The following is a 19,863-nucleotide window of genomic DNA, read 5'->3' on the forward strand; positions in this document are numbered from 1 at the left end:
TTATAATCAGAGCGGTAATTCTCCAAATGATTACATGCATGAGCAGTAAAAAGTATTCGTAATAGTAAAAAAGGCAAAAACGAATTTTACCACTTGTAGATAGCTCTAATTTTTCAAAGCCTCTACCCGTATAACGACCCCTCCCTTACCCAAACAGGCCTATAGCCCTTACAGCCCACTCAAACCTATATCGTGTGCGCAATACGCACCCCGATGTCCTTTGTGCTTACGTGTCATGATCCGAGTGGATATGGAACAGGTTAGGTGTTGCTGTGGGTTATCTTCTTCTTCTCTCTCTCTTTTCTAGCCATGGCCGTGTCAGCTTCAGCTTTATTGTATTGTAGATGTTATTTTTTAAAATATATTCTATTTAAAAATATATTAAAATAATATTATTTTTTTTATAATTTATTGCTGATATTAATATGTTAAAATAATTAAAAATTAAAAATATAATTGAACTATAATGCCAAACCCACTACACTAATAAAAACACAGCAATAACATATAATAATCACTTGCTTTTGATACTTTTTTTACCCTTTAATTGATTAAATTATTTTTTTAAGTGTTAGTTTTATTATTAAAAAATGACACCAAGAAAAAAATATAAATATATTTAATAATATAAACATTTGAATTTCTATACCTTCACTCGTACCAGAAACATAAAGAAATTTTTTATGTATATATATATATATATATATATATATATATATATATATATATATATATATATATAGTCATAGTGAATATTCCAATCATATAAAAATATATAAAAAAAACATGTATTGTTTGTCAATGTTGTCTCTATTTTTAGAAAATCAGAAATAAAACACTTGAATTTAGATAAATTAAGTAAAATATAATCTCATAATGTTCAAAATCCTTTGTTTCTTGTGGTCTCAGGTTCAAGTTATGCAGTTGTTAATATGATGACCATTGAAAATCTATGCTAAATTAAAAACTTTGTATGCTTGTATGTGAATTTATTTTTTATATTATTATTTGGAATTTAAATTTAAATTTCAAAGCATGAGTTTAAAAAATTATAAAAACTGATAAATATATTTTAATTAATAATAATTTTGTTATGATTAAATTGGATTGGAAAGCGGGTCTAGTTAAGTTTATTGAACTTTCAATTTTAAACTGTTAGTATGATTGAAGATAAAACAAAAATAAAAGTTAAAACCTTATAATTTTAAATTGTTGTCATTTAAATTATGCATGTTTAGTATTATAGTGTATAATATTTTTTAAAAAAATATATTAAAATATTTTTTATATTTTTAATATTACCACATCAAAATCATAAAAAATATTAATTTAATATTTTTATTTTAAAAAACATTTAAAAGCAAAAGAAACCTCAATCCACGCATAACCGACATTCAAGATAACTTTCATAAATTTAAAATACATGTTTTTATTAATCTATGAAATAAAAAATTATAAAAATACAAAATAAAGGAAACGTTAGAAGTTAATTTAAACAAAATTTTTATTAAATTGAAAATTAATCCCAAAATCTAGAATGAATATAGATGATAATTAGTAGTATTAAGTAATTAATAATTATAATAATATTATATCTCTCCAGTAATACATTCTCTCTATCATCTCTGTACTTGTACGCTTTTCCTATTCTATGACACCACACCTCTCTGTTTTCTTTCTTGTTTGGCCATTCAATCTCCATGGAAGAAGATATCATTTGTTTTCGGGTTTTAAAATTATTTTTGATTTTTTTTTAATATTTTTTAATTATTTTGATGTTTTAATATTAAAAATAAATTTTAAAAAATAAAAAAATATTATTTTAATTTATTTAAAAATAAAAACACTTTAGAAAGTAAGCAGTAAGCGATACCACGGTACAAAATAGGGTCAGAAGAAACCAACCAGAGAGTGATTCCAAATCTCCAATTATTTCCCTCTTCAATCCCCTCTCCAATCCCAACTTCATCCTCACTGCATTCTCCCTTCAGATTTTGCAGAAAAAAAAGTAATTATCATCTTGTCATCTCCATCTTTCAAAATTTTCCCAATGGGCCTGCAGAAAATTTTTCAATAGTATAACGCCCTCTTTTTCCTTGTTTTCATCTCCATCTTTCAAATTTCAAAATGGGATTTGATGAAAATAATTTGTTTTCATGAAAAATCTTCCACCATCTTAAATACCGAGACTGAGTTCTGAGTTTTTACTTTGATGGGTCCAAATCCAAAGATGAAAAGGGAATTTCTTGACTCAACAAGGTCATCACCATTCCCAGATGAAGTACTGGAACGAGTTCTTTCACTCTTGAAATCACACAAAGATCGTAGCGCAGTGTCTTTAGTATGCAAGGACTGGTACAACGCAGAAAGCTGGTCAAGAACTCATGTTTTTATAGGAAACTGTTATTCAGTCTCTCCTGAAATTGTTGCACGTAGATTTCCAATAATTAAGAGTGTTACTCTTAAAGGGAAGCCAAGATTTTCTGATTTTAATCTAGTGCCTGAAAACTGGGGAGCTGATGTTCATCCTTGGCTTGTAGTTTTTGCAACGAAGTATCCGTTTTTGGAAGAGCTTAGGCTTAAGAGAATGGCTGTTAGTGATGAAAGTTTGGAGTTTTTGGCTGTTAATTTTCCTAATTTTAAGATTCTTTCTCTGTTGAGCTGTGATGGGTTTAGTACTGATGGGCTTGCTGCTATTGCCACTCATTGCAAGTAAGGATTTTTGTTAGTTACTTAAACTGTTTGTCATAAAATCTTGGGTTTTTGCTGTTTTAATGTTAACTGTTTTGGGTTAGATCTAACACAAGTTGTCAGTGATTAATTTAGTTTTAGAGAAAGTGATGAGCTTTTTTCTGTTCTTTGGTTTTTGATTTGTGAGTTATGAAGTAAACTGGCAGTTTTCTGGTTTATGCTTGGAAATCTATGTTCGCAGAGTTTAAACAGTAACGGAAGTGGTTCTACTGTTGTTTGTTTACTTTCTTTTTCTAATATATGGTTTCTTTTACTTGATATGACTTTTGACCTATTAATGATGATTTAATGGATCATGGCATGTGATTGATGTCATTTTCCTCCAGAATAAATCCTCTTTTTTTTTCGTTTGTGAAAAATATAACTTTTTTTTTTGTGTGTGTAATCCGTTGTATGCATTGTTGGATCAATTATTTTCATGGATGATAGTCTTGGTAGCGAGTGGGTTTGATGAATGGATACAATTATGTTGTGGTGTTCTAGGGTGGGTGCTCGCTAGCTTAGATGGTAAAGTTATTTGGTTTCATCTCAAGTAACATTGGATCCGATTATACTCAACCTGAAATGGGATGGTTAAGTGAGGAGGATAGTTATCCTGTTGATCAATCGGCCTGGATGAACAAAAAAAGGGGAAAAAAGAAGGAAAAGTATAGTTGCTGTAACAAACTCAGTTTTTGTACCACAATTAACACTGAGTGATGCATGTAAGGTTTCTTGAGTCATGCTGGTTTTAGCTGTCCATGACTTTGTATTTCCTTGGAATCTTTATAGATCTGATGATTAATCATAAATCATAAATACATGGGGGAAGCTGTAAAACAAATGCACCCGTCTTTGGATGGGAAGAATCCACCTGAAAAGTAGAGTTTAACGTGATTGCAAGTGGTTCTATCTTTTCATTTCTTTTGTTCTGTGCTTAATTTCTCTGTTTTTTTTTATTGATGTGACATTTTACCTGTTAGACGTGCATTTTATTGGTGTCATAATATTGCTGTCTACTTTTCATCTGCCCGCGCAAATGCACTTTTGTGTTGGGTTGTTGGTTTAGATAGCGATGACCATGGAAAATGCTGTATGGTCATCGAGATGCTGCAATGTTTTCTGGGTTGCAGTAAGCATCACCCATCTTTGGGAGATATTCAATGTCTACTTGGGCTCAGATGCCTTATGTATTAGAAAGGAGTGGGAATAAATGAAAAGGTTGGTGTCCAGAATATTGGCATAAAAGAATTTTTGGATTTTATGCAAGTACGGAGTGTGTGGATTTCATTCATTGGACTGAAAGTGCTAGTGATCCATACTTATTTGCAGTCTGTGATTCACTTTGTTATTTGATTGATGGTGCTCCTGGATGCCATTTCCTTCATGAGAATCATATCAAAAGAGTCCAGTGGAGATGTTCCTTTGTTTTGCTGGAAATATGGCTTGAACTTGAGAAAAGGAGAAATCTAGTAATACTGATCGTAGCAAAGGTTGAAGACTTGATTAGACTCACACATTACGTGTTATGTATTCTTTGTGTAGCTTATGTTTATAATTTATTTCATTGATCTGGTTTTTCTGTGCTGTTTCACATATTTGATTAGTTGGTTATCAGCCCTATCTGCAATTATTTTTCTGTAATGTGTTCATTTTAGTTTAAATGTAACACGTTCTCTTGTACTCATGGGTAAAAACTATGATGGGAAAAAAAGGTGTATTGCTTTGCATGCAGTTCATTTTCTATACGTTTCTGAGCATTCTTTTACTGGTTAACAACCCTTAATTTCATGATTTATGACCTCTGTTGTGCTTTGTGGACATTTATGTGTCATATTATTTTCAATTGCACAAGAAAACTTATTTTTTCTCGGTGCAGGAGTTTGACTCAGCTTGACATACAAGAGAATGGCATTGATGACAAGAGTGGTGGTTGGTTAAGCTGCTTCCCTGAAAACTTCACATCATTGGAAGTACTAAACTTTGCCAATCTGAATACTGATGTCAATTTCGATGCACTTGAGAGACTTGTAAGTAGGTGCAAGTCACTAAAGGTTCTGAAGGTCAACAAAAGTATTTCTTTGGAACACCTACAAAGGCTGTTAGTTTCTGCTCCACAATTAACAGAGCTTGGCACTGGTTCATTCACACCAGAGCTCACAACTCGGCAGTATGCGGAGCTTGAAAGTGCATTTAACCAGTGCAAGAGTTTACATACCCTTTCAGGTTTATGGGAGGCAACAGCACTATATCTACCAGTTCTGTACCCTGTCTGCTCAAACTTGACTTTCTTAAACCTGAGCTATACTTTTCTGCAAAGTCTTGAACTTGCTAGTCTTCTCCGTCAATGTCCACGACTTAGACGCCTCTGGGTATGAATCTTTGTTTTTAATCTTTCCTATCAGTTTCTTTCTTGGAAACAATTTTTTAATTTTTACATGCATAATTTAGTAAATCGTCTTTGCTACCAAGTTTTGTGGTATAGAGCCTAAGATTTATGAATTAATTGTTTAACTCTCCTGAGAGGTGATATACTTTCTCCAGTTAATTAACACCTCTGTGATTTAGTTTGTCTCATTTTGCACAATGGATATTATCAAGCTCTCAACCTTTTATTTCTGGTATTTTGGCAGTTAATTCTCTTGGAGTTGATTCATCTGATGCTCCTTTTGTTTCAAAGGTTTCTTGTGGTGTAAAATTTCTGATTTTGTATTTTCCTGCATGCTGCTACTAGTTATATTGAAGAGTTTTATACATCAAGTTGACTATGTTTATATTTACCATGTGCTTTAATAAGAGTTTTATACAACCTAGGATTTTAGTGCTGAGAGATGAATCCTTAAATGGTTGAAGGTCTGAGTGCTACATTTCAAATCATCAAACACTGTAGCACCCTTTCATCTGCAGCCCAGAGCCCCCTCAAAAACACATACTAAGAAAAAAGGCTCAACTGTTAAGTGCAGTTAATCACACCAAACATCAAATCTTAGTCTTATGATTAACTGCTTGGATATTTAATCACATCATTAATGCAGGTCCTGGACACTGTGGGGGACAAAGGGCTGGAGGCTGTTGGATCCAACTGTCCATTGCTTGAGGAGCTCCGTGTCTTCCCCGCTGATCCCTTTGATGAGGAAATTATCCACGGGGTGACTGAAGCAGGGTTTGTTGCTGTCTCTTATGGATGTCGAAGACTCCACTATGTTCTCTACTTTTGCCGGCAGATGACTAATGCTGCAGTAGCAACCATTGTGCAGAACTGCCCTGATTTCACCCACTTTCGTCTTTGCATAATGAATCCAGGCCAACCGGATTACTTGACAAATGAACCTATGGACGAGGCATTTGGGGCAGTGGTAAGGACTTGCACTAAACTACAGAGGCTTTCTGTTTCAGGTCTCTTGACAGACCTGACATTTGAATATATTGGGCAGTATGCCAAAAATCTGGAAACTCTGTCTGTGGCTTTTGCGGGCAGTAGTGATAGGGGGATGCAGTGTGTGCTAGAAGGTTGTCCAAAGTTGAGGAAACTTGAGATAAGGGACTGTCCATTTGGAAATGCAGCACTTCTTTCAGGTTTGGAGAAGTATGAGTCTATGAGGTCACTTTGGATGTCAGCCTGCAATGTGACAATGAATGGCTGTCGGTTATTGGCAAGGGAGATGCCCAGATTGAATGTTGAAGTAATGAAAGAGGATGGAAGTGATGACTCTCAGGCTGATAAAGTTTATGTTTACCGTTCTGTTGTGGGGCCAAGAAGGGATGCTCCACCTTGTGTACTCACTCTCTCAGGTTTATAAAATATGCAGGTAATCTTCTCTCTCTCTCTCTCTCTCTTTCACACACACACACACACACACACACACACACTCACACACAGGGCATGCACATGTGCAGAGTGACACACCAAGGAATTTAATTACATGGTGTGTAAGTGGCACAGTTGCCTACTGATGCCTCCTTTCTTTCAGAACGTGGAGGTCCCATTTGATGACCCTCTTTTCTCTTTGATCAGAAAGAGCTACATGTCTTACTTCTGTATCTGGTTGAGTGAAACTATTTACCTGGAAATTGTTGCTCAATTCTTCTACTTGCGTAGTATAGTTATGTATATTGGTAAAAACCTTTTCTATCCAGATTAATGATCCTTTTAGGTGGGCTCGCAGGTGCACCTGGTGTTAGATTTTTCTTGCTCTTCATCAACTTAGGAGCGATTTGAATTTTCTCAAGTTTACATTCTTGAAGCTTTGCTGTGTTAATATTGCATTTCTTTATCATCACAGGATCTTGTTTAAATAACAAGACAAGCCACGGCGTGCAGGGATTGGGACACAGTTTATACAACTGGATGATGTGGATGGTTAAAAAGAAGAAAGATGGACCGCATGAAACTTGTATTTGTTCTTCTACTGCTGTTTCCCTTACTGACACAGCAAATATGAAAATATGGAAGCTAAATATACTACAAAGCTTATGCATCAACAATCTCCAGGGCTGGATACAACTTCTCTTCCCAAACCTTTGAAAAGCAAGATTGCAAGGTTTCCTATGCTGAAATGGATGAAGCAGCCATGGTAATGGGTCACAAATGAACCAAAATCCATCCCCACAATGCATTGCCATCCTGGTCCATGCACCCTGTCAAAGTCCTGCAAAAACAAGAATCCCCAAAATTGGCTTTCTTCAATTATTTAATTCCAAATAATCATCTAGTTACTTTCCAGGAGGTTACCTTCTTTATGAAGCGGGCAATATCAGTGGACTCGGTAACATCAAAGATATCAAGGGCCTTCGCAGCTAAGTGAAGTGCATCCTGCTGCATGGTTTGAAGCATGTCAGTCTCGCCAACAACAGCTTTGCCTTCTAACATGGTTGAAGGATGCTTTGTTACTGGGTATGGCAGAAGAGTTGAAAAGAGAAAGCAGTGGTGTTAGAGGTATGGCTTCTGCAAGGATTTTATAGACCTGTTGACAAAGGAGTGGCCAGTGGGTGCTGGTGCTTAGTCCTACACTGTGTTGGCAGGTTGCATCAACTGGTGCAATAGAAGAATGCCAAGTATGGCAGACATAGTCTGCTGGGGCCTGATGCATATCGGTGATTTGATCTGGGACCAATTCTGATCAATGGCTCATGGTTGCTTAGTGTGGAAGGGGTTGTTCTTTGTAGGTCCACGTTATCTTTGAGATGTTGGATGTTTGTGGTTGTATGACTAGTATTTGCCATGATTTTGCTGGAGAATGTTGAAAGGTTCATAATTTCTTGTCCTGTTGCTCGTTTCTCTACATCATTGCATACTTTTTAAACGACTCCAAACCTTTTTGAGCTCTCTGACCTTTTCATTCGCATCAACTGATAGGTATTCTTTCCTATGAATTTGGGACTTGGACTTGCTGAACGGGGTAGCTTTCCGTGCCAAACTTATTCCATTCCTTGCCTTACAGGTTCTCTTACCAACACTGCACAAAAATTCTTGGGTCCAAACTATAGGGGTTGCTACAGTGCCTGTATTTTGGCACAGGCACAGTGCCTGATTGTCTTGTGCACCCTACGCCACCGTTCCTGATTTTGTATGCAAATCCGGTGGCCTAGATCGGCACTAGCCCAAATCGAAGGCATTTTAGACCCACCCTATTACATGTCCCAGTAAAACTTGCAAGAATATTTTTCATGCTGTAAATTATAGGCCTTGGCTTTTAGCCTTTAATGTTTCGGATTCAAAGCTTTCTGAAAGCTTCGATATCATTTTGTGTCTGTTTTATTTTCTAAAGGAATGATGACTTCGTAGTGGTTTCCATGACTGAGCACAGCATTTCTGCAGTAAATTTCTGAGGTCTACCCTTTGAAAAAAAAAAAAAAAAGAAGGAAAAATTTGAACCGGTTAGGCTGGGTTTTGACTAGTTTTTTCTAGGTTAACTTTGTTGTAGGCAAATCCAGGTTTTTACGGGGGTTTATTAATAGTTAATTCTCTTTTTATTTTTTTTGTTGAAATCCAGCTCTTTTTAGGTCCCAAGTCATGGAATATCCTACCAAGTTAGGTTAGGTTTTAAAACAGTGCTTTAGAAGCTAATGCTATCCTCATCCCCTAGCATCTTCCTTCTCATTTGAAACTGAAGAAACAAATTAACTTCTGAAGGAGTACGCAAAGAGGAATCTGCTTGGCATCAGGGAGGGAAACTCAACAAATAATGCGAGCATTTCTCGAACATATCAGTCCTGGCTTAACAAGCCCATCAAGGCCGAGTTAGCAAGCGAGAACTGGTATACCACAACTCAAAAGCAGGCACTCTTGCCTAGTTCGTATGTCCTGAAGCGTGGTTTCCAGTTTCCTTCCTAGCTTCAAATTCAAGCCAGAAATTGGGTTTTGAAATGGCTATGGATTTAAGGGCTTCCTTACTAAGATGGGCTGCAGTTTGCAGGCCACAGCCAGATTAGCAGATTCCTTCGCCTCACTGGTGCACACTCTCGTTGGGATGATAAATGCTTGGACTTTGGAGCATTGTCTGTCACGGACCCCTAGTGACTTCACAGCTGTACCCTACCTCAATTGTCTTAAAAGCTATTTCCTTGAGGAACCCATCGCTTTGATCACTGTGAATTCACAGGTTTCCTCTTGGGACTTCAAGAAGAAGTCATCATGACCGTTTGCATTTTTGAGTTGCTTCTAAGATTTCCACTGCTACAAAAGAGAAGTGCTTACCTTTTTTACTTTTTACCATTCATGATTCATAATTTTCTTATGGGTGGGGTCCAGTCACCTTGTTTCTGTGAACTATGGCCCACCAAGATGGATCTTCCCATACAAGGTGGAGTCCAATTTCATTCCACTCCTAGAAGATCTTGGCTTGTCCACTGTTTGTCCTTGATTTTGGGTTGGAGCTCAATTGAAGAACATTTGCCTCACCATCCTCGATCAATTAAGATGTGCAGCAGCATGTTGATTGTAGTTTAGTGCATTCGATATAGAAGTTCGGATTCTTTTCGACTCCCTGCTCATTGAAAATTGCTTGTTTGCAGATGCATATTTGACTACTTCTTTGATGATTTAATTAGACATCCCTATTCGTGTTTGCTTGTTTACGAGGTGCACCGCGCGATTCATCTTGTATTTCATGTTTTTTACGTGGTGCACTACAAAATGCTCCTTGTAAACAAATACATATTTAAAATGTTTTTCAAATAATATTTTGCTTGAAAAACATTGAATTAATGTTTTTAAAGTTTTTTTTATAGTTTTAATGGGTTGATAAAAAAAATCTAAAAAAATAATATTTTAATATATTTTTAATTAAAAAATACTTTTAAAAAACAACGATATTAAACCAAGTCACACACACTTAAACCAAGTCATGCAACCGGTGAGCTACTGTAGAATGAACACAAGACTTCTGAACAAATTAAAACTTGATCTTGCTGTATTAATTAGAATCTCGTGCTCTAATTGACTCTCTTATGGAACTCTTTTCAGCCATTAACATTTTGGTAAGCTGTCTCCTTCAAATAAGAACCTCATGATAACCATATCATTCTTTAGGCCAAGATTCATTTCCATGCTCGATGCCTTCAGGACACATCATTTTCTTGCTGGGTAAGTTGTAAGAAACAAGCCACTCCAACTCCATCAATTTTTTTCATAATTCATAGTAAAAATAGTGAAAGCTGATGGAGCTCTAAAATGTTCATCATCACGAGACAGATTTGCAGACCACGAACTTAGATAAGCCTCAAGCTTTTCGTAGTTAGAAGCCATGCTTGGTTTGTGTGTGAAAATGAGGAAGCATAGAGCTGAAAAACTGAAACCTATCCTCTTTGGTAAGGCACAATATGTTCATGAAAACTTGTTTTAGTTGGTGATTTGCTGGAACAAACCACATTGTGTGTTCCTTTTGCTTTGCTTTGACATTGACTTTTCTACACATTCTTACAATTAAAAAGAGAGAGAAAAAAGAAGAAATGTGTTAATTATTCTTATTCAATGGCTGTGGCATGAATGACTAGTTAGGTGATAGACCATTTAATAGAAACACTGGACTTTTTAAAGTGTTGGCTCCGCCCCATTGTAATCTTAAAGGTTTTTAGTCAAAGATAAGGGGTCCAAAGAAAAGATCAGGGCTATATTATTTTGTTGGGAAGGTCATTTTCACACTTTAATTTAGTATATCATATCAAACGTCCAAACTCATAGATTTTCAAATCTTAATTTTAGCTTACGTATCTATTTAAAAGTATATTTGTTTTGTTTCTTTTAAGAAAACATTAAATTTAATTTTTAGTGTTTTTCGATGGATTTGATGTGCTTATATTAAAAATAAAACAAAAATTATTTTAATGTATTTTCAAGTAAAAATTATTTTAAAAAACATCTTGCATTACAATACCAAACACGTATCTAAACACTCGACCCCCACGAACATTTTGTTTATAGGCAACCAAGAAGCTTAAGGAATGCTTTATACATTGTATCCTCCTTAATCAAGGAGATTGTCTCCAAGATATTGTCCTGTTTAATTGTTGAAAATCTTGAGAGATTAATTTACAATTCCTAATTGCATTTCACTTCCATATCACATAGTTGAAATGATGGTGAACATGTTATACTAGGTATTGGGACACCAAATCTATATATCCCCATCAAGCAATCTTTACTCTCATTATTTTGGTCATTTTGTCTCTTATCCCTAATGTAGATGAACATGGAAAAAACTTGATGTATGTATCTTTCTCTTCAAAGCCAAGGTATATTGTAGCTATGCTTGTTTGTGTCTTGAATTTCACTTCTTTTCTACTCCAAGTTCTGTCTAAAGAAAACACTCCTTGCTTTTGCACACAAATCCCATTTGCACCTAACATTGCAATAGTGCATTGATCAACAAAAACACCATTGCTTCCGGGGCTCATGCTAGCTAGGCACACACCAGCCCTACTATGTCCAACAATAAATTATACCCATCTTCCAACCAACAAAAAAATATGAACATCACTAGGCATGATCATCATATGATCCTATTGATTTCTAAAAAACTTAAAAGACATATAAAACTGACAAGTAGAAGCATAAATACATTAATGTAAATATAGATTTACAGATTAATAGAAATCCTGTGATATAGTTAGTAACGATATGTATGATGTTTTTTATTAATGTTTTGACATCAATATATTAAGATCATCGAAATTTTTTTTAAAAAACATCAACTTGATGCTTTTTAAGATAAAAAATAATTTTAAAAAACACTTTAAAAAACAAAAGCTACCACAATTAAAAAAAAACACTAAAGAGTAATTTGGGGTCCTGAAAATAGAATTTTGGGCATGTGCAGGTCAAATTATACTGTGAAATTGATTTGATGAGGGTAACAAACATTTTCTGATGGAGTCACTCAGCCAGCACATTGGCCTACATACAGAAAGTTCAATTCTGAATACAATCAGAAAGATCATGGCCTTCTTCCCCACATGTAAAAAACCTTTTCACAGTGACTATTAGAACTAATCACAAGAACATTAGCCAAAAATCAAAACCAATCCATCCAAGACATTCTGCATAAATATATATATCCTAAAGTTACATGAAATTAACAATGGATCCGTGACGAGCAGAATAATGGATAATTTTGTCTTATGCATTAAGACAGAATCAGCACAACATTAGACATCATGGGTCATTTTTTTTGGTTAAATCTCGTTTGTCATCTTCCTGGTTTTTTAATACGCATGATCATCTTGTGTCCTTAGAACAATTCCCATAAATCCCTCCAGAGCTTATCCCTCGAGTTAATTTGCATAAAGGGCAATATACTTTGTGCTTCCTTTAGCAAATTGTTTTGGACCAGAGTAGCTTTTGGCCTTTTTCTTTAGCTCCTCTCACCATCTTTCGCTCACACAAAAGATTATAAAAGAGATACTATCTACCACCTTTCTCTCAATGGCTGTATTGATTTGTAGGTTCGTCTCCACTTCCTGTTGGAAAGGTGACTGCTACCTCAAGGCATCCTCCACAGGGCTTCACGTGGTGGGGTGGGGGGTTTTTGTCATCTCCATGCCGAGAGGAATGAGAGCTACTCTTTTTCTTTTTTTCACCTAATCGAAACTCGAAAGGGGTGTCCATACTCGGAGAGTGGTCCAAAAGGGTTTTGTTTTCTATCAAGGCCCCTAATCTCTCAGCTTTGTCTATTCCTTTTGTTATCTCTTCATTCAACAACATGTACAAATTATATTTTTTAAAAAATTATTTTTTTATTAAAATTTAATATGATTTATATATTTTAGATTATTTTGATATGCTAATATCAAAAATAATTTTTAAAAAATAAAAAAAATCATTGGCATGTATTTCGGCATAAAAAATTATTTAAAAAACAACTGCTACCACACTATCAAGCACCTTCTAGTTATGTTCGAGAAGCACAATAGCTCTTCTCCTTACTTATGAATGAGATTTGAGAGAAGCAAGCCAGAATAATACTAAAATGAATTTATTGTTGGAAAAATCTTAACTCCAAATCCTTTGTTTTTACATTCGGATACGTTTTAAAAATATATTTAACTTGAAAAAATATCAAATTTTGTTGATGCTTTTCGACAATATTAATATGTTCATATTAAACATAAATAAAAAATTATTTTAATATTACCCTTGTCACAGTAACAAACACACAATTAACAAAACAATATAACAAGTCATCATGTTTTTGACAGTGTTATCAATTAATAACCTAACTCTCCAAATTGAAGGACAATAGAATGTATAATAATGCCAAGTGTTATCAATTAATAACCTAACTCTCCAAATTGAAGGACAATAGAATGTATAATAATGCCAATAAACACATTTGCTAAGCTCATATAGCAAGGTATGATGAAAGTAACTGTCAAGTGATTAATAACTTCTACTATAAAGTACAAGAAAAGAATAATTAAGAAATACAATGTGTGATTTATTATTATTTTGCATTTACCACACTATATTATATGTATTTCCACACAGGTTAAGACAACGAAGAACTGAAAACATTACAAGTACATCCTTTCTTGCAGAGGTAAACTTCCCACTTCCTGCCCGTCCCTTCCCAAAACCCACCACTGCTGCTAATTCATTCAAAATGACAAGAATGCCCTTCGAATACTAATGGCAGTCTTGCAAGCATCCACCAGCACACAATTCAGTTTCAGCTTCTTAACAGAAGCCAGGAGATAAGCACAGTTAGATAGATAACATGATGGATAGATATGCAGAGGCGGGCTCTCTCTCTCTCTCTCTCTACCTGGCTCTCTTTATGAAAAACTTCACTGCTTAGATTCCCTTCTCTAGATAGATACTGAATGGGGTTTTTGCAAGATCATTGATAAACAAAAACATGGGACAAGAAAATCCAAAACAAGACCAGATCTTTCAAGAATCTTCACCACCAAAGCGCAGTCTCAGGCAAGCTATTGAGGTTATTTCTTCTTTGATCTCCTACTCTCTTCCAATTAAAGTTTTTGCAGTGAAATGGCAACTAATTAGAAACAAGCTAGAAGAGCTAAACTCAAGCTTAATTGCCATAGAGGATTGTGATTCAAGCCAGAATCCAATACTTTCAGGCATGGTGTCTGCTGTCTTAGCCTCTGCTAGTGACTGCTATGATCTTGCTAGGAGATGTGTGGATCTTTCATACAGCGGCAAGCTCTTGATGCAGAGTGATTTGGATGTAATGGTTGCAAAGTTTGATAGACATGTAAAGAATCTATCTGGGATTTGTACTGCAGGTATTTTGAGTCAGGGTTTTGCCATTGTTGTGTCTAGACCTGGAGTCAATGCTTGCAAGGATGATATGAGGTTTTACGTTAGAGATCTGTTGACAAGAATGAAAATTGGTGACTTAGAAATGAAGAGACAAGCTTTGGTCAATTTGTATGATGTTGTTGTTGAAGATGAGAAGTATGTGAAGATAATTGTTGAAGTTGGTGACTTAGTGAATATATTGGTTAGTCTTCTTGATTCAATGGAAATGGAACTTCAACAAGATGCTGTAAAAGTTGTGGCAGTGATTTCGGGTTTTGATTCTTACAAATCTATTTTGATTGGAGCTGGGATTATAGGGCCTTTGATCAGGGTTTTGGAGAGTCGCAGTGAAATAAGCAAGGAGGGTGCTGCAAGAAGTTTGCAAAAATTGACCCAGAATTCTGATAATGCCTGGTCAGTTTCAGCATATGGTGGTGTTACAGCTTTATTGAAAATATGTGCTAGTGTTGATTCCACAGCAGAACTTATTAGCCCTGCTTGTGGGGTATTGAGAAATCTTGTTGGTGTTGATGAAATAAAGAGATTTATGATTGAAGAAGGTGCAGTTTCCACATTTATCAAGCTGGCAAGATCAAAAGATGAAGGTGTGCAGATAAGTTCCATTGAATTCCTTCAAAATATTGCATCTGGAGACGAATCAGTGAGGCAATCGGTGGTCAAAGAAGGCGGAATTCGGGCATTAGTACGTGTTTTTGATCCGAAAATCACGTGTTCTTCAAAATCTAGAGAGATGGCATTAAGGGCAATTGAGAATCTATGTTTCTCTTCAGCTAGTTATATCAGTGTGTTGATGAGTTATGGATTTATGGATCAGCTTCTTTTCTTCCTTCGGAATGGAGATGTTTTGGTTCAGGAATTGGCACTGAAAGCAGCATTTAGGCTCTCTGGAACATCAGAGGAGACTAAAAAGGCAATGGGAGATGCTGGATTTATGTCAGAGTTTGTAAAATTTCTTGATGCAAAATCATTTGAAGTTAGAGAAATGGCAGCTGTGGCACTCAACAGCCTGGTCTCAGTGCCTAAAAATCGTAAAATATTCGTGCAGGACGATCGCAATGTGGGTTTTCTTCTTCAATTGCTTGACCAAGAAGAGACAAATTCAGGTAGCAAAAAGTTCTTGATCTCTATATTATTGTCCTTAACAAGTTGCAATAGTGGAAGAAAAAAGATTGCCAATTCTGGTTATTTGAAGAACATAGAAAAACTTGCAGAAGCTGAAGTTTCTGATGCTAAAAGACTTGTCAGGAAGCTATCTACAAATAGATTCCGTAGTATGTTAAATGGAATCTGGCATTCTTGATTGCAATTCTCTTTCTTTCACTGTATATGTAAAAGAGTGGTTTCAAAGTTTTCTTCTTCTTTTTGTTTCTTAATCTCACACATGAGTCTTTCTCTCTGTTTCTTTCTTCATCTTTTTTACTTCTTTATTAATTTTTCCCATCTGCAAAATCAGCTTTAGAGCAGCTTTCTATTGAATTTGTAACCATAAGCAGATACATATCTTATAAAAAGCTGTTATAGAAATTCTGGCATTGTTGATTTGCTGTTAGTTGAATAAACTATCGAAACAGAAAGCAATTACAGTTATTTAAGATATACAATTGCTATCTGCACAAAAAAATATTTTTGTACGCATTTGTGATGAAGCACATGGGAATGCCAAGAAACCCAGAGAGGCATGTGAGTACATGAGTCTCTTGACTTGTTTGCTTTTGTCTTTTCCCATCCATTTCCTCTTGTTATGGAACTTTCATATTAAAAGACCTTGTCTAATGCTTTGAGATTATGCTAAGAAAATCAGTACCATATGCAGTAAAATGCGTCCAGGTTACCTCTTTACCGCAGATGATAACACCTTAACTGCATGAGACAGTTTGGGTTGCAGAACTGTTGATTTGTATCAATTTGGATAGCTGAATTATCAAGCAGACATGGTGAGGTTGGTCTCATGTCTTAACAGTAAGGGACTTGACAATCGTAGGGTATGCAGACATAATTTTGGCTAGCAAAACTTTGTTGATAGCAAGGAAAGTGGACCACTGAAACCTTGTTTGATCCTTGACAGGTTGTTGCTTAGTGTTATCAATCAAAACATTAAATTTCATATGCTCCACATGCTCTACCATGGAATAGATTTTCTCGTGGGTGTGAAAAATGGCTTTGACAGCTCAAATGAACAAACCTTATCTTCCACATCTCAAAGCAAACCAACCATCATTTGAGGCATAAATATCGATGTTTCTCTTAGCAGAGAAGCAATGTATGATGGGTTGGCAATGAGGAAAGATGGCCTGGAGGGGATTTGCAATTAAGCCTTGGACAGGATTAGGCCGGGCCTATTGAAAGAGAAAAAAGAATGGTCCAATAGGACATTGTCTCTTTTAAGAAAAGAAAAGAAAAAAATAAATAAATTTCTTTTAAAATATTTTTAAAATATAAAAACAAACAACCGTTAAATATTTTTTTTCATAACCATCGAGGTTCAAAATTAACAAGTGCTTATGATTACGTCGTTTCTTTATATGTTTAAGATGTACTTGGTCCTTTTTGTAGTCTTTATGTGATTTTGTGATACATTTCTTATGGGATTCTGTTAATTGCTTCTAATATTGATTTATAAATTAGAATAAAATATATTAATTTATTCTATAAACATTTCTAACCATTCAAGGAAAATTAAGAAATATTGCATAATTATTCCTAAAATGTAACAACAATCTAAATTTCTAGATTCACAACCATATGTTGTTTTTGTGTGTGTAAGTTTTGAGTTATGATTGTTTTAATTGAATTATAGCAAGTATTAGTGGGACTGTGTAAATAGCAAACATTATCAAAATAAGATTTTGGTATTCTTAAAAAATCCAAGTCTTGGATTAAACAAAGAGAGATATTTTCTAGAAAAAAAAAAGATGATTGTTTGGTTGCTAGTTGATCCAACCCAATCCACATGAGTCAGGCTGGACTCGTTTTAGTCCATTCTAGATGGCTAGGCCGGGTCTAATCTAATATATTAATAATAATAAAATATTATTAAAAGAAAATAAAAGAAAAGTTCAAAATTTTCAAAGCGCATTTTAATAATATTTGTGGGTCTCTCGTATGATTTTTCTAACAATTTTGCATGATATCAATTTGTAAATCTACATTGTAAGATATAAATTCGGTATTAAAGGTATATGGTTTTTTTGAAACTTAAAAAAAATGTTCTGAAAATTTAAAAATAAACTTTCATTTCAAAAACAAAAAAAATGTGTTTGGTTTTCATGCATACAACCAAATTCTAAAGGTTTTTCATGCATATTTTCTAAAAAAAGGGATAAAATCACCTTTTTATCATGTTTTAAGAAATGCAAAAATGGATATCGTAACCGATTTATGATTCTTCATTAGGGTTTAGCTATAATAAAAAAATCCCATTATAATTAGTTTGTTATTTAGAACGTTAGGACTTAATTATATCCAAGAAATAAATAAGTCTGAGCTTTAGAATAATTAGAATTCAACTCAATAAGATAGAGACTTTTCCATGAAGGGAGATCTTTCTTGTACCTCAGACAAGACTAACAGATAGAAACATAATTTAGAATAACAATCAAACAATAATGCAGTTTACCTTATATAGGTTTGTATTGAGGGTGATGCATCTTTTCCTTGTACAACTAGTCCTCTTACTCAGACTCTCGCAGACCATTAGGTTTCTTAGTGACCATAATACTAGGTGACAACTCTTGAACCTTATAATCATAATCTTATGATTAAACCTAAAACCCCCTGTTTTACCATTCTTAGAAGGCAGCTTCGCCACTCGACGCCGTGCACGTCACAACACCGATCAATGTCTAATCATATATGAATAACTTAATGTAGACGTGACCAAATTTTTTGATCTTTTGCAAAATTCTAACGAACCATTGTGGGATGGTTATACAAATCACAATATATTATTGATTATTGCGTATGTGTTCACCATCAAGTCGGATCATAGGTTGAGTGAGGCCGGTTATGATAGAATTATCAAATGGGCAATATACATTTTACTTGAAGGGAACAGACTGAAATAAAACTTCTATGCTGCTAAGTCCATGATGAAACTCTTCGATCTAAGATATCAGAAAATTGACAAATGTCTAAATTTATGCATATTGTACTACCTAGAAAATATATAGTTGACTGAGTGCAGAACATGTGTGCATTCTTATTATAAACCTAGAACTGGCAAGGAAAGGAATTTTATCGAACACAAAAAACTTAGATATTTCCCAATCATACTTAGACCGTAGAGATTATTCATGTCACCAAAGACTATTGAGCACATGACATGACACCAATCATATAATACGGTGGATAAAGTGATGGTGCACCCTTTTAATGGTCAAGCCTATAAACACTTTAACAATATGCATTCTTAGTTTTCAGTGGAATCAAGGAACGTGCATCTTGAGTTATGTACAGACAAGATCAATCCATTCAGGTCATTTGCTGCTTCTTATTCTTGTTGGCAAGTGATACTCATGATTTACAACTTGCCACTGGAGATGTGTATGAAGTCAAAATTCATGTTTTTATTTACGGTCATACCCGGTCCTAATAGTTTGGGTCAGAATATAGATGTTTGTCTTCGACTATTGATTGGTGAGTTAAAGTAATTATGGTCATCTGGAGCTTTGACTTATGATGTATCGAGAAAATAAAATTTTATAATAAAGACAACTTTAATGTGAACTATCAATGATTTTCTTGATTATGGAATGGTTTCTAGTTGGAGCATGTATGAAAAACTACCATATCCATACTGTATGAAAAGTAACAAGGCATTCACGTTAACAAACAACAGTAAACCATCTTTTTTACTGCTACCGACGATTCTTGCCAACAGATCACAAGTACAGAAAGAACAAGAATGATTTTTTTATTGATAGAGTTAACAGGAATGTTACACCATCGTTTCTTCTGAATGAGGAGTTGTTATGACATGAACATATGTTGATTTCTTTGTTGATAGAGTTAAAAGGGATGTCACTAATTTTCTTCATAATTGATAACTATATTGATTGGATTCTTGCTAACAGATCACAAGTACAGAAAGAACAAGAATGATTTTTTTGTTGGTAGAGTTAACAGGAATGTTAAACCATCGTTTCTTCTGAATAAGGAGTTGTTATGACATGAACATATGTTGATTTCTTTGTTGGTAGAGTTAAAAGGGATGTCACTAATTTTCTTCATAATTGATAACTATATTGATTGGATTATAATTCAAAGTATACTACTTTAATTTGTTTTTTCAACACTGTTTATGAACATATGTTATTCTTCACTAAGTACAAAGGAAATTGCCATGAAGAATA

At 34.6% G+C, this 19,863-nt stretch overlaps 3 protein-coding genes across 7 annotated transcripts; 2 read left to right on the forward strand and 1 right to left on the reverse strand.

Moving 5' to 3' along the window:
* The first annotated feature begins 1,858 nt into the window (after positions 1-1,858).
* Positions 1,859-8,524, forward strand: LOC133699771 (protein TRANSPORT INHIBITOR RESPONSE 1-like). Of its 5 annotated transcripts, XR_009843317.1 has the most exons (5): positions 1,859-2,712; positions 4,610-5,102; positions 5,766-6,539; positions 7,014-7,977; positions 8,087-8,524. XR_009843317.1 is itself a non-coding variant. In XM_062123218.1 (4 exons), the coding sequence occupies exons 1-3, from the start codon at positions 2,213-2,215 to the stop codon at positions 6,528-6,530; spliced, it is 1,758 nt and encodes a 585-aa protein (XP_061979202.1). In that variant the 5' UTR covers positions 1,859-2,212; the 3' UTR covers positions 6,531-6,539; positions 6,897-7,995. The 5 variants fall into 5 exon arrangements, 4 of the variants coding, with proteins under 4 accessions (XP_061979202.1, XP_061979201.1, XP_061979203.1 ...); XM_062123218.1 differs by lacking the exon at positions 8,087-8,524 and having other exon boundaries at positions 6,897-7,995; XM_062123217.1 differs by lacking the exon at positions 8,087-8,524 and having other exon boundaries at positions 7,014-7,995.
* Positions 7,108-7,600, reverse strand: LOC133699773 (dynein light chain 1, cytoplasmic-like). The gene is made up of 2 exons (XM_062123221.1): positions 7,463-7,600; positions 7,108-7,379 (listed from the first exon to the last, which is right to left on the reverse strand). Exons 1-2 carry the CDS (start codon positions 7,598-7,600, stop codon positions 7,209-7,211), a joined length of 309 nt encoding a protein of 102 aa, XP_061979205.1. The 3' UTR covers positions 7,108-7,208.
* A 5,211-nt stretch (positions 8,525-13,735) lies between the features above and the next one.
* LOC133699574 (uncharacterized) lies at positions 13,736-15,908 on the forward strand. The gene has a single exon (XM_062122871.1). It carries the CDS (start codon positions 14,085-14,087, stop codon positions 15,810-15,812), a length of 1,728 nt encoding a protein of 575 aa, XP_061978855.1. The 5' UTR covers positions 13,736-14,084; the 3' UTR covers positions 15,813-15,908.
* The last annotated feature ends 3,955 nt before the right edge of the window (positions 15,909-19,863 follow it).

Source organism: Populus nigra, chromosome 7 (genome assembly GCF_951802175.1).
Source record: "Populus nigra chromosome 7, ddPopNigr1.1, whole genome shotgun sequence".
Lineage (NCBI taxonomy): Eukaryota > Viridiplantae > Streptophyta > Magnoliopsida > Malpighiales > Salicaceae > Populus > Populus nigra.

Coding starts and splice junctions, on each gene's coding strand:
- LOC133699771 (XM_062123218.1), top strand. CDS start 2,213: ATGGGTCCAAATCCAAAGATGAAAAGGGAATTTCTTGACTCAACAAGG. Junction 2,713..4,609: donor GCTATTGCCACTCATTGCAA/GTAAGGATTTTT, acceptor TTCTCGGTGCAG/GAGTTTGACTCAGCTTGACA. Junction 5,103..5,765: donor CACGACTTAGACGCCTCTGG/GTATGAATCTTT, acceptor TCATTAATGCAG/GTCCTGGACACTGTGGGGGA.
- LOC133699574 (XM_062122871.1), top strand. CDS start 14,085: ATGGGACAAGAAAATCCAAAACAAGACCAGATCTTTCAAGAATCTTCA.
- LOC133699773 (XM_062123221.1), bottom strand. CDS start 7,600: ATGTTAGAAGGCAAAGCTGTTGTTGGCGAGACTGACATGCTTCAAACC. Junction 7,380..7,462: donor TTGCCCGCTTCATAAAGAAG/GTAACCTCCTGG, acceptor TTGTTTTTGCAG/GACTTTGACAGGGTGCATGG.